Raw genomic sequence first — 15,072 nt, 5'->3', positions numbered from 1 at the left:
CGTAAGGAATGCTTTCGCCTTCGTACTCATTGGGAACTAATGAACTGGGCGTTGCAGTAATGGAACCACACCCTTTTCGTTACCCTATATATAGAAAACCCTGATGTTTTAGCGGCTTCATTGTCGTATCAAAAGAACCACACCAAAAGGCTTTGATGGTTAGCTAGTCAGGTTACGAGTCATGATAGCCATTCGGATTGGCAGACTGCCATCGCCAACTATCCGCAACCATTTCTTCCAGACCTTTCTCTGCCTTCCAACCAAGCTCTTTCAGAGCCTTTCCCGGATTGGAATAACAGGCAGCAATATCACCAAAGCGTCTGGGCTCAATTTTGTAAGGTACTGTATGATCTGAAGCCTTTTCGTAAGCGGCGACCATTTCCAGAACACTGTATCCATTTCCCACCCCAAGATTCCAAGCATGAATGCCTTCTGCCTTCTGTAGCTTCTCGATGGTCCGCACATGACCGATGGCCAGATCAACCACATGGATGTAATCACGAACGCCTGTACCATCATGAGTGGGATAGTCATTTCCAAAGACGCTGAGCTTTTCCAGCTTGCCAATAGCAACCTGAGAAATGTAAGGCATCAGGTTGTTGGGGATATCGTTGGGGTTTTCACCGATTCTGCCGGAAGGGTGGGCACCGGCTGGATTAAAGTAGCGCAGTAACGCTATACGCCAGCTACTGTCTGAAACATAAAGGTCCTGGAGGATTTCCTCAATTATCAGTTTGGAACGACCATAGGGGTTGGTTGCCGAGGTTGGGAAGTGCTCACTAATTGGCAGGCTGACGGGGTCGCCATACACCGTGGCTGAAGAGCTGAAGGCTAGGGTTTTCACACAGGCCTGTTTCATCGCTTCCAGTAATACCAGTGTTCCATGAACATTGTTATCGTAGTAAGCCAGAGGCGTAGAGATGGACTCACTCACGGCTTTCAGCCCTGCAAAGTGGATAACCGCCGATATTTCATCATTGCTGAACAGTGTATTCAGGAGTTCATGGTCACGAATATCTCCTTTAACAAACTCCAGTGTCTTGCCCGTGATCTCCTGAACCAGTTTCATGGATTCATCGCTGCTATTGCTTAGATTGTCGAGAACAATGATTTCATGGCCATCATTCAGGAGTTCAACACAGGTGTGGCTGCCAATATATCCTGCGCCACCGGTTACCAGAATTTTGCTCATGCTTTCTCCATGTAAAAGGTTCATTTTTTGCTCAAAGCTGTTAAACAATACGCATGGAAAGATCCACAGACTGGCAGTTTTTCGTCAGTGTTCCCATGGAGATGAAATCCACTCCGGTTTCTGCAATGGGCACCATAGTTTGATCATTAATACCACCGGAAGCTTCAAGTTTTGGGGCTTCTCCGGGAAGGTCCCTGTTCATACGGACAGTCTCAGCCAGCTGTGCCAGTGGAAAGTTATCAAGCATGATGATATCGGCTCCCGCATTTCTGGCAACGTTGAATTCTTCCATACTCTCTACTTCTATTTCTACCGGCTTTCCGAGTGCAATCTCACGAGCTTTAGCAACTGTCCTGGCGATATCACCATAGGCAGCGATATGATTTTCCTTAATTAAAAAGGCGTCAAATAGCCCGATTCGATGATTGTGACAGCCACCGGTAGCAACCGCATATTTCTGGGCAACACGCAGGCCTGGAAGGGTCTTGCGGGTGTCTAGCAATTTGACATTAGTACTACTGACCAGATTAGCATAGTGCTGGCAGCTGGTTGCTGTTCCAGACAGGGTTTGCAGAAAGTTCATGGCAGCGCGTTCGCCGGTTAGCAGGCTTCTGGCTGATCCTTTAAGGACCACTAAGACCTGATTTGGCTCAACTAGCTCACCTTCTTCAATATGCCATTCCATCCGAACACTTGAGTCAATTTGGTGAAATACTTCATCAAACCATGGGCGCCCACAGATCATGGCATAGTCTCGGCAGATGATTCTGGCTACAGACTGTTGTGCCTGCGGAATCAGAGAAGCAGTAATATCTCCGGAACCAATATCTTCCGCCAGAGCTTCGCGGACGTTGGTTTCTATAGCGTTCTGTATCTGGTCTAGCATCACTTGGCTTAGGTTGTCAGGCAGCTGATAGGATACTTTCATGGTTATTCCTGAGGTTACAGGGTTGGTAGCGAACTTTTCTTTTGCGGGGGGATTATAAATGACCTGTAGACAGATCAACAGTATCGACGTAGGTCGGTTTGCATGTGAGCCAATACCAAGTGCACCCATCATCACGGAATTTATGTGGGCGTTTGTAACTGGTGTAGGTTTACCCAGGAAACTGACCTACAGGATACCTGAGGCTCTCAATTGATCCATCTGTTTTTGGTGGTTGTCCACAGACATACGCAGGGTATATGCTTTGTCGATCAGAAAACCGTTAATGAAAGGAAGCTCGGTAGTTCTTCCTTGACGGGTAGCCTGACAGGTTGAATAGATGTTGTTGGTTGTGGTATGACACACCCGGTAAACTCTCTCTTGCAGTGATGATGTATTGATATCAAGCGCAGTTAGAACCATATTGGTGTCAGCAATTAACTGATCAAGTCATGCCTGTTTCTCATCATTGTCCAGCAGTTCACCATTTCGGCAGTTGAATTGTGCTATAAGGCCGTTAATACAGCAGGTGATTGCCAGTTTTTCCCATAACTTTTGTTCTATTTTGTCGTATTGGTTGACTAGGAGCCTGAAGTTATAGAGAGATCATTAAAATCCTTCCTGATTACCACTGTTATCAGCCAGATTAAGGAGCCTTGTTGGCATTGGCAAGTTCGTGCAGCCATGTAATCAAGCCTTGATACCATTGCCTTCAAATCAAAGTGCCGGTTGAATCGATAGCAATATCCAGCAAGGTATCTTGGTAGATGCTTCGGATTAATATTGTGGTAACTGCCTTTCAGATAATTCTTGACGTTCCCTATCATGGTGTTGATCCACGTAAACAACTCATTAGCCATCGATTCGTGACCACCATTTGTCACCACTGCTGTATGTGGGTGTCCGGCGTCGGCTATTACTGTGAATGCACCGAGGCCATCACTGACAACATAGCAGGTATGATTACCAAGATGCTTTTGTACCCGGAGTTACAGCTCCTTTTCCCAGAAACTGGTGACCATGCTGAAACGTATATACAGCGGGTAGTTTTCCTCGTTGGTTTGCACGGCGGTAACAAATGAGTGTTTGTTTTCAGAACTTATTCCACGTTTGCCTCCATGTTTTCACCAACCCTGCAGAAATCATCTATCTGAACATGTTCCTGCATAGGACGGCTGTCATCACGTTCTTTCATTATCTGCATAAGCTTGTGCTTCAAGCACAAGCAGCATTATAAGAGATTCTCAGCTGTCTAGAGAGCTCTAGGACCAATATGCCATTCTTGGTCTGAGTCATTAAACACATGCCTAGAAACTAAGTGGTAAAGGGTAGTTTGCTAGCTTCCAGAATGGTGCCACTGGTCCATGATGTCTGGTGACGGCAACGATTGCACTGGTAGAGTTCACGGGTTTTTATGGTGCAATACTCCCTACAATAACACAGAGGACATTCAAACCCATTCGGGCATTGCCATTTGAAAAACTGGGCACGGCATTGTTGTTACTGGCCATATAGCTGAAAGGACTACACAAGGCTCATGCCTTTCTGAAACTGAATTTTGTTCTTGCCCATGATGCCCCTTCTACTTCAAGGGAAAACAGAGTCGTAAGTTTAGACGAGAAGGAGGCTTAGGTCAGATGGTAATTAGTTAATCCTTTGAAGCCTCTCTATTGGCTTTGGGTGTGGTTCTCTTGCTATGACGCCCATTTCATTAGTTCTCCATGATTACGAAATCGAAAGCATTCTCTATGGAAGTTCCAATACGCCTGCCAATCTCTGCTTGAATCCAGAGAGGTAGTTAAAACATGGCCTTTACCCCTTACAAATTCCACTTTGCAAGTGAGATCCATACAGTCATTGATCAAATGGCGGCAATCTCCATCAATGACTCCACTGACAATCGGATAGCCAGCACCAAGCTCCTTGTTATAGCAGAGACTTGGGCTGTTTTTTTGACGATAGTCTGAACACTTATCAATGGCCTCCAGTTTTGTCAGACCTCTCTTGCTTGCACTTTGCCGGATTACCAGGGCCACCTTGTCAGACGCTCCTCTGAGTATCGTCATGGACCGTTCTGCCACCAAACTTTCAACAGCCTTATCACCCTTGTCGTGTAATCAGTGAGCGGCTTTCCACAGATATTCAAGTACATGGATAAAGTTCATGATGATGGTTCCTTTAACTCTCTTCTTTTTCATAATCTAGGTAATCAGTTTGGGTGTGGTTCCCTTGCTATGACGCTCCATTCATGAGTTCTCTATGATTACGAAGGCGAGAGAATTCTTTATGGAAGTTTCAATACGCTTGCCAATCTCCACTTGAATCCAGTTAGCGTAGTTTCAACACAGCCTCTGCGTCCTGCAAACTCCACTTTGCCACGGTTAGATCCATATGGTCATTGATCAAATGGCGGCAAGCTCCCTCAATGACTCCACTGGCAATCGGATAACCAGTATCTAGGTACTTGCCGCAGAGCCTAGGACGGTGTTTTTTGAAGATAGTCTGCACACGTATCAATGTCCTCCAGTTTTGTCAGACCTATATTGCTCGCACTTTGTCTGATTCCCATGGCCATTTTGTCAGACTCTACTCTGAGTATTTTCAGGTACCGTTCTGCCACCAAGCTGTCAATAGCCTCATCCCCTTTGTAGTGTAAGCAGTGACCGGTTTGCCAGAGATATTCAAGTATAAAGTCATGATGATGGTTGCCTTAACTCCCTGCTTTTTCATAATCCCGGTAATTAGTTTTAGCTAATTATGGTGCCTATCCATAACAATGAGCAACTGGCGTTTTTGCTCCTGATTTAGCCTGAGCACTTCCTTGATAGCTTCTTTGATCACGGCTTCCACCTTTCTTTCTAGACCGGACTACACTCTCTTATTCTTAGCTGGAGGACGGAATTTAACAAAGTTGTTGCTCTTGTGATCCATATTCATAACCTATTTTGTCGTTCTAGGATTGGGTTTTACCGTATCAACGGTGGCTACCTGTGCCATTTGTTTGCGATCTTTCTTTTCTCTCGGACTGAGCCTAGTTTGCAGCTTCTGCTGACCATTTTGCGCATTCTTCCTAGGTGCTTACCTCAACTTTTACTGGCGTATCACCAGACCATTACCGTCAAAATGGAGGATCTGCAGGTCTTCTGTTTGCCCAATCACAATCTTTAGCTGTTCGTAAACAGCCTCAAAGTCTTGAGCCATATTCGTTACCAGTTGCATAGACTGTCGTTTTCCAACTATACCGTGGCAACTATCAGGATGTCGTGTAATCGTTCGATATGCGAGCGATCCATCATATAGGTGACAATTTTTTCCATAATTCCATCAGAGTACTTGTCAGTGTTGAGGTTTAACTGAGCATCCAACGGAAATGCGCTGGATTGCTTCCGCTTGCTGTAACGACGACAGAACCAAACAAAGCGGGTCAGTTATAGGGAGGTATTTTTTCTAATGTGATTTCTCTGTTCACTGTAGTTGCCAGTTACCGATGATTGCTGCGGCTCATCATTGGAGTGCTTATTCAAGTGCCCTTGGAGGAGAAGGCGCAACACTTAGTTGCCTTCAGTCCTGATATAGCTCTCTATGGTGGTATGTTTTTGTTGGAGAGTGGATTCAAGGTGCTGAATGATAGCGTCAAAATGATTACGAGCTAGAGAGAAGAATGAATAATCTATGGTCTTGGCGCAGGATGCGTTCACAAGAGACGGTGTTATGGAGCTATTAGTGTGACAACATTATACTATAATAAAACCGTCTTTTTTCGTTATCTGATATATCGACAATCATGATGTTTTAGCGGATGCATTGTAGTATCAAAAGAGCCCCCCATTTTAATTGGGTGTGGTTCTTTTGATACTACGCCACATTCATTAGTTCCCCATGATTCCGAAGAAGAGAGCATTTTTTATAGCCGTTCAAATACGCTTGCCAATCTCCACTTGAATCCAGTGAGCGTAGCTTCAACACAGCCTCTGCCCTTACAAATTACACTTTTTCACGGTCAGCTCCATACGGTCATTAATCAAATGGCGGCAATCTCCCTCAATGACTCCATTGGCAATTGGATAGCCAGCATCCAGCGGCTTGTCATAGCAGAGCTTGGGACGTTTTTTTTGAAGATAGTGCACACTTCTTAATGGCCTCAAGGGTTGTCAAACCTCTCTTGCCAGCACTTTACCGGATTCCGAAGGCCTCCTTGTCAGACTCTTCCCTGAGTATCTTTAGGGATCGTTCTGCCGTCCCGTTTTCAATAGCCTCATCCACCTTGTCGTGTAAGCAGTGACCTGATTTCCACAGATATTCAAGTACATGGATCCAGTCCATGATGATGGTTGCCTTAACTCCATTCTTTTTCATAATCTAACGTGAGTTAGGCGCTTACATTTTGGTTACAGCCCTTGTATTGTAAGGGGTTAAGGCATAGTAATGTTTTTTGAAAAGTGCCCAAAGGTTCTTGCTGAGCTTTTGCCAGTCAATAAAGTACTAAAATCACTCTTTACTTGTCACATGAAGATGTACAAACAGGCTGAAGTCTACGTAGCACAAGGGATTATCTCGTCTAATTTACGTTAATCTAGGTAATCAGTGTCCGCTTATGATGGTGCCCATCAATAATAATGACCAACTGGCGTTTTTGCTCCGGATCTCGCCTGAGCGCTTCCACGAAAACTTCTTCTATCACGGCTTCCGCCTTTTTGTCTACATTGTCACACACTCTATTATTCTTGGCTGGAGGACGTAAGTTAACAATGTTGTCGTTCTTTAGATCCATATCCATGATCGATTCTGCCGTTAGGGTTGGGTTTTGCCGTATAAACGGTGACTACCTGTGCCATTCGTTTGCGATCTTTCTTCTCTTTCGGACTGAGCTTAGTTTACAGCTTATGCTGACTCTTTTGCGCGTTCGTTCAGGTTACTTCCCTCAACCATTCTTGCCGCATCACCAAGCCCTTACAGTCAAAACTGAGGATTTGCAGGCTTTCTGGTTGCTCAATCCCAACCTTGCGCTGTTTGTAAAAAGCCCCAAAGTCTTGAGCCGTATCCGCTACCAGTTGCATGTCTTGTCGTTTTCCCTCCATACTGTAGTTACTCTCACAATGTCGTTTAATTGTTTAATTATAAGAGCGAGCCATCACATCGCTGACAATTTTCCCCTCATGCTATCAGAGTACTGGTCAGTGTTAGGTTTAACTGAGTATCCAGTGGAAACACGCTGGATTGCTTCCGCTGTCTGTAACTGCAAAGCCTTACTACGATAAAACCAAACAGCTTGTCAATTGTCGGGAAGTGTTTTTCCTGACGTGATGCCTCTGCTAACCGTAGCTACCAGTTACCGCGTTTGCTGCGGCTCATTATTGGTCTGCTTATCCAGATACCCTTGGATGAGAAGGTGCAATACTTCGTTGCCTTCAGTCTGATATAGCACTCTATGGTGCCATGCTCTTGTTGGAAAGTGTATTCAAGGTGCTGAATGATAGCGTCCAAATGATCATGAGTTGGAGAGAAGAATGAATAATTCGATGGTATTGTCGTAGGATGCATTCACAAGATACGGTGTTATGGAGTTATTGGTTTGACGACGTTACATCACTATAAAACCGTTTCTCTTTTGTTACCGAATATATCGAAAGCTATGATGTTTTAGCTGCTGCATTGTTGTATCAACAGAGCCGCATCAAAACCCATTTTGGCACCGCCATTTAACAACTGGTCCAGTCATTGTTGTTCTTGGCCATATTGCTGCAAGAACTCCACAAAGCTCATGCCTTTCTGGAACTTAATTTTGTTCTTTGCGATGACGCACCTCCTACTTCGGGAAAACGGGTGTCGTAAGTTTAAACAAGAATGTTGCTTAGGAAGGATGGTAATCAACGTGAGTTCGACGTCCCAATATTGGCTGCATCCCTTGGATTTTAAGGGCTTTAGGCATAGAGATGTTTTTTGAAAAGTGCCCAATGGCTCCTTCGGAGCCTTTGCCAGCCAATAAAGTATTCGAATCACTCTTTTTCTGTAACATGAATATGTACAAGAAGACTCAATCCTATGTAGCGCAATGGATTATCTCGTCGAACTGACGTTAATCAGGAAAACTTATGTGGATAAGTCTGAGGTAAGAATATTAATTTGGGCTCGTAAAAATAACGTTCCAAAGCAGATCGAGGGAACGAAGTAAGGTGATTGCAGTAATGTAGTTCCCTAATACCACTGTGCCTCATCCGGATTGAGTGCCTTGCTGGCATTGCCCAAGTTCTCGCAGCCATGTAACCAAGCCTTGATACCATTGCCTCCAAATCAACGCGCAGGTTGAATCGATAACAATATTCAGCACGGTATCTTGGCAGATGCTTCTGGTTAATATTGTGGTAACTGCCTTTCAGAGAATTTTTGACGTTCCCGATAATGGTGTTGACTTACGTTAACAACTCATGAGCCATCGATTCGTGGCCACCACTGTCACCACTGCTGTATGTGGATGTCCGGCGTCGGCTATTACTGTGAAGGACAGAGGCTATCACTGACAACACGTAGGTATGATCACTGAGATGCTTTTGCTCCCAGAGTTCTAGCTCCTTTTTCTGAAAACTGGTGACCATACTGAAACGTGTATACAGCTGGTGGTTTTCCTCGGTGGTTTGCACGGCAACAAATGGGTGTTTGTTTTCATAGCTTCTTCCCCGTTTGCCTCCATGGTTTTCACCACCCAGTAGGAATCATCCATCTGCATATGCCACTGCATGCGGACGGCTGTCATCCAGTTCTTTTATTATCTGCATAAGCTTGTACTTCAAGCGTCAAGCAGCATTATAAGAGATTCTAGATTGTCTTGAGAGCTCTAGGGCCGATATGCCATTCTTGGTCTGAGTCATTAAAAACATGCCTAAGTGGTTGATCACGGGTTTTTATGGTGCAATACTCCAAGCAATAACACAGAGGACATTCAAACCCATTCGGCATCGCCATTTGAAAAACTGGTCACGGCATTGGTGTTCTTGCCCATATTTCTGAAAGAACTATATTAGGCTCATGCCTTACTGGAACTTAATTTTGTTCTTGGCCATGGCGCACCTCCTATGTTGAGGAAAACTTGGTCGCAAGTTTAGACGAGAGGGATGCTTAGGTGGACGGTAATCAGGATTTAGTTTGGTATATCTGCATAAGCTTCTGTTGCACACAGATCGGCACTACCATTTGATGCAGAGCCTGAACAACTTTTTGCCCAAGCCCACTGGCCTGTGGTGGTATTTAACGTTGGAGTCAACGTAATAGCATCAGTCCCAAATACTGTTGATGCCCCAGGAATAATTACGATGACTCCATTGATAATACTTGTCACCCTACCACCTACAGGTGGAATACCTTCAGCTCCACTATCACACGCCCCAAGTGCTTCACTTTGCAGACAAATACTAACTGCTGTCTGATAAGACTTAGCCTCTGTTATTGCTGCAGTAGCTTCTGCATTACGGGTGTAGTTTTGATACTGTGGAATTGCAACGGCAGCCAGAATACCAATGATTGCCACAACGATCATCAATTCAATCAGGGTAAAACCTGACACTTCACGGATTTCCAACATCCTTGTCTTCATAATATTATCCTCGACTAATAAGTTTCTTTGACAGCCAGCTGAAGCCCATTGTTCAGTGTGTCGGCGCCGTCCAACAGCCCTTTAAATATTAGAGTAGTCAAGTTTGGAAACGATGTTCTCAAGATCACACACAAACCTCAGTTGATCCATAGCAACACTTATTATGGCATTAGATTAAAGACATCCATAAAATTTAGCTAATAGATTGATTTAAAAAATGAAGCTCAAATTACATTAGCAATAACTGACATATATCCATTATACGGTCCATCTTGAAATTCATCTAGCCACTACATTTTTGACATATAAGCTGTTTTTTTGCCATTAGTCCGATAGATAAGGTAGTGACACTTTTCGTTATTTAACGAGAGTTAGACTCTTCAATTTTTGCTACATCCCTTGGATGGTATGGCTTGAGGCATAGTGATGGGTTTTGAAAAGTGTCCAATGGCTCCTTCGTATCCTTTGCCCGCCAATAAAGTATTCAAATCACTCTGTTTCTGTAAGATGGGTATGTATAAAAAGGTTAAAGCCTATGTAGCGCAAGGTATTATCTCGTCGAACTATGGTTTCTTTAAGACCTCTGATTCAACTTGTAAGTGCAATGGTAATCAGGTTGCCTTTTGCATCAATAATGATTTTAGGAAAAAAGCAGGGCCTGTGAAAGTTGATGTTAAGGTGGCAGATAGTTTTTATTAAACTCGTTAACTTTTTCAGCATTATGTTGCGGTATATGGGTATAGCTCAACATCTTCCTGATAATTGCACCATTTTTTTATTTAACTAGTGCATTGTCATTTGTCTTGTATGATATGAATTTTGTGAACTTTATGTGCAGACTGTCCAGTAAATCAGCTGCACGATAGTTGATGTGCTAAGATCCATTGTATGCGTGAAACCGTGTAATTTGGAGGAACAATCCGTCAGCAACTCTTCAAGTACAAGTATCATAAAAGCTTCATTGATTTGTTCTACTGAACAGACCCCATAGAACTTGGTTATCTCATCCACTGCATTGATATGGTACAACCATTTGACCTTATCCTTTGATGAACAGTATCAATCCTGATGAAACTTGGCTGTCCATCAAGCTGTGCTTTCCGTCGAGTTTCGATGGTGCGCTTTACAGAACTAGTGACGTTTTTATGCTGCCGCATTGTTTGATATGTCTTTGGCTGGTGCAAGTTATAGGGATGTGAAACTGAGATGTAGGCCAGTTGCTCATAACGATGATCTTCACGCTGATAAGCCTGCTCGCAGATACTAGTTACATCATGGCCATTCAGCCTATTATGGAGCCGATCAGTCTCCGCCAGCAGACAAATATCCACCTCGAGATTTGAATCCATTGGGAAGTGGTTCTTGTGATACGACAATGCAGTCGCTAAAATATCATGGTTTTGGATATATCCGATAACGAAAAAGAGACGGATTTATGGTAATGTGACATCGTCAAACCAATAATTACATAACACCGTCTATTGTGAACGCATCCTGCGCTAATACCATAGATTATGCATTCTTCTCACCAGCTCGTGATCATATGGACGTTATCATTCAGTACCTTTAATCACTATCCAACAAGAGCATGGCACCATAGAGAGCTATGTCCGGACTGGAGGCAATGAAGTGTGGTGCTTTCTCCTCTAGAGGCATCTGGATAAACAGGTCAATGATTAGCCGCAGCAATAGTCGGTAACGAGTAGCGACGGTGAACAGAGAAATCACGTTAGAAACCATACCTCCCGACAACTACCAGTTTGTTTGGCTCTGTCGTAGTCAGGCGTCGCGGTTACAGCTAGCGGAAGCAATCAAGCGTGTTTCCGCTGGATGCTCAGTTAAACCTCAATACTTACAAGTATTATGATGGTGCGAGGAGAAAATTGTCAGCGACGTGCTGGATCGCTCTTATAATCGAACGATTAAACAACATCGTGAGAGTTGCCCTAGTATGGTTGCAAAACGACAGGCTATGCAACTGGTAGCGGATACGGCTCAAGACTTTGAGGCTTTTTACGAACAGCACAAGGTTGGAATGGCGCAAACAGGAACCTGCAAATTCTCGGTTTTGACGGTATGGGTTTGGTGGTGTGCTAGGCATGGTTGAGGGGAGCAACTAGGAAGAACGTGCAAAAGAGTTAGCAGGAGCTGCAAACTAGGCTCAGTCCGGGAGAGAAGAAAGATCGCAAACGAACGGCACTGCTAGCCATCGTTTATACGGTAAAACCCAATCCTAACGGTAGAATCGATCATGGATATGTATCTGAAGAACGACAACATTGTTAACTTACGTCCTCCAGCCAAGAATAATAGAGTGTGGGCTAGTGTAGAAAGAGAGGCGGAAGCAGTGATAGCAGAAGCTTTTGAGGAAGCGTTCTGGCTAGAGCCAGAGTAGAAACGGCAGTGTGCATTGTTATGATGGGCACCATCATCAGCGGAAACTGATGACCGGGATTATGAAAAAGAAGGGAGTTAAGGCAACCATCATCATGGACTTTATCCATGCACTTGAATATCTGTGGAAAGTCTGGTACTGCTTATACGATAAGGGGTATGAGGCTATTGTAAGCTGGGTGGCAGAACGGTCTCTGAAGATACTCAGGGGAGAGTCTGACAAGGTGGCCCGGGGAATCCAGCAAAGTGCGAGCATGAGAGGTCTGACAAAACTGGAGGCCATTGAACAGTGTGCATACTAGCTTCAACAAAACCGTTTCAAGCTCAGCTATGATAAGGCGCTGGATGCTAGTTATTAGATTGCCAGTGGAGTCATTGAGGGATCTTGCCGCCATTTGATCAATGACCGGATGAATCTTGCCGGGGCAAAGTGGATTTTGCAGGGGCAGAGGTTGTGTTGAAGCTACTACATTTGATTCAAGTGGAGATCGGTGGGCGTATTGGAACTTTCATAAGGAGTGCTCTTGCCTTCGTAATCATGGAGAACTAATGGATGTGGCGATAGCAAGGGAACCACGCCAAAATCCATTGACCGTACGCTGTTTAAGCTTCAGGCAGCTTTGGTCAAGGTACTCCTTGATCAAGCTGGTAATCTGGGCTCTTGAATAACCTGAAGTGACGGTTAAATATTGCCTTGATTATCCACTTCTCAGGCTTGCTCAGATTGCGATATAGGAAATATCCGAGGGTGGTATCAATCCATTGATAACTCGCATCTTTTGATTCCCCGCAGGGCTCGATATTCGGCGTTGTTTGAAGTAGTTTCTCTGCCTGTTTGTGCGTTTTGATGAGACGTGTGTGCATTATGATTTTGGTGCGGTTCTTTTGATACAACAATGCAGCCGCTAAAGCATCAGGGTTTTGGATATATCAGGTAACGAACAAGAGACTGATTTATGGTGATATAACGTCGTCAAACCAATAACTACATAACGCTGTCTCTTGTGCACGCAGCCTGCGCCAATACCACCTATTATCCATTATTCTCACCAGTTCGTGATTATTTGGACACTATCATTCAGTACCTTGAATCTACTATGCCACAAGAGCATGGCACCATAGAGAGCTATATTCAGACTGAAGGCAACGAAGTGTTGCAACTTATCCTCCAAGGGTATCTGGATAAGAAGGCCTATTATGAGCCGCAGGAATCGTCGGTAACTGGTAGCGACGGTGAGCATAGAAATTACGTCAGAAAAAATACTTCCCTACAACTGAGCAGTGTGTTTGGGTCTGTCGTAGTTACAGCCAGAGGAAGCAATCTAGGTGTTTCCGCTGAATGCTCAGTTAAACCTCAATACAGACAAGTACTCTGATGGCATGAGGGAAAATTGTCAGTGATGTGATGGATCGCTCTTATGATCGAACGATTAAACGACATCGTGAGAGTTACCTATGTTGGTTGGAAAGCGACAGGCTATGCAACTGATAGCGGATACGGCTCAAGACTTAGAGGGCTTTTACAAACAGTGCAAGGTTGTGATTGAGCAAACAGAAGATTTACAGATCCTCAGTTTTGACGGTAAGGGCTTTGTGATACGTCAGACAGGGTTGAAGGAAGCAAGACGGAAGAACGCTCAAAAGAGTCAGTAGAAGCTGCAAACAGGCTCAGTCCGAGAGAGAAGAACGATCGCAAACGAATGGCAGGTAGCCACCGTTTATACGGTAAAATCCAATCATCGAACGGTAGAATCGGTCATGGATATGGATCGGAATGGCACAACGTTGTGAAATTACGTCCTTCCTCTAAGAATAAGAGAGTGTTGGCCAGTGTAGACAGAGAGGCGTAATCAGTGATAGAAGAAGCTTTCGTGGAAGCGCTCAGGCTAGATCCTAAGCAGAAACGGGAGTGGGTCATTGTTATTGATGGGCACCATAATCAGCGGAAACTGAGTACTTGGGTTATGAAAAAGAAGGGAGTTAAGGCAACCATCATTATGAACTTTAACCATGTACTTGAATATCTGTAGACAGCCGGTCATTGCTTACACTACAAGGTGTATGAGGCTATTGAGAGCAGGGTGGCAGAGCGGTACTTGGAAATACTCAGGGGAGAGTCTGACAAGGTGGTCTGGGGAATCAGGCAAAGTGCGACAAGAGAGGTATGACATAACGGGAGGTTATTGATAAGTGTGCAAACTATCTTAAAAAAACGTCCATGGTTAGGCTATGACAAGGCGCTGGATGCTTGCTATCTGATTGTCAGTGGAGTTATTGAGGGGTTGCCGCCATTTGATCAATAACCGTATGGATCTAACCGGGGCCAAGTGGAGTTTGCAAGAGGCAGAGATTGTGTTGCAGCTATGCTCATGAGATTCAAGTGGAGGGGGGCAGGCGTATTGGAACTGCCGTAAGGAATGATCTTGCCTTTGTAATCATGGTGACCTAATGAATGTGGCATCGTAGCAAGGGAACCACACCCAAGGCTTTTGAGAAAGAGATGTTGCGGAAACGTGCAGTAATAGAAAGCGTAAATGGCCAGTTGGAGAATATTTTGCAGATTGAACATACTAGATATCGTTCGCCATTTCACTGCCTGATTACCATTGTGCTTCAGACAGCTTGAGGAGCCTTGTTGGCATGTGGCAAGTTCGTGCAGCCATGCAACCCAGCCTTGATTGATACCATTGTGTTCAAATAAAAGCGCTGGTTGAATCGATAACAATATTCAGTAAGGTATCTTGGCAGATGCTTCTGGTTAATATTGTGGTAACTGCCGTTCAGATAATTTTTGATGTTCCAGATTATGGTGTGGACCCACGTAAACAACTCATTAGCCATAGATTCGTGACCACCACCTGTAACCGCTGCTGAATGTGGGTATCTGACGTTGGCTATTCCTGTGAATGTGGAGGGGCCATCACTGACAACACAGTTGGTATGATCACCGAGATGCTTTTGCGCTAAGAGTTC

General features: G+C 44.4%; 1 protein-coding gene across 1 annotated transcript; it reads right to left on the bottom strand.

The window, feature by feature from the left end:
• Positions 1-172: 172 nt before the first annotated feature.
• LOC311328493 (UDP-glucose 4-epimerase-like) lies at positions 173-5,318 on the bottom strand (the record flags this gene model as incomplete). Its single annotated transcript, XM_084462454.1, has 3 exons — positions 173-1,229; positions 1,918-2,158; positions 5,234-5,318. 3 exons carry the CDS (start codon positions 5,316-5,318, stop codon positions 173-175), a joined length of 1,383 nt encoding a protein of 460 aa, XP_084318580.1.
• Between the last annotated feature and the right edge of the window lie 9,754 nt (positions 5,319-15,072).

The sequence above is a fragment of the Borostomias antarcticus genome (assembly GCF_949987555.1).
Source record: "Borostomias antarcticus genome assembly, contig: scaffold_63, whole genome shotgun sequence".
Classification (NCBI taxonomy): domain Eukaryota; kingdom Metazoa; phylum Chordata; class Actinopteri; order Stomiiformes; family Stomiidae; genus Borostomias; species Borostomias antarcticus.
The sequence above is the reverse complement of the archived record's forward strand: the minus strand, read 5'-3'. Positions and strand labels throughout refer to the sequence as shown.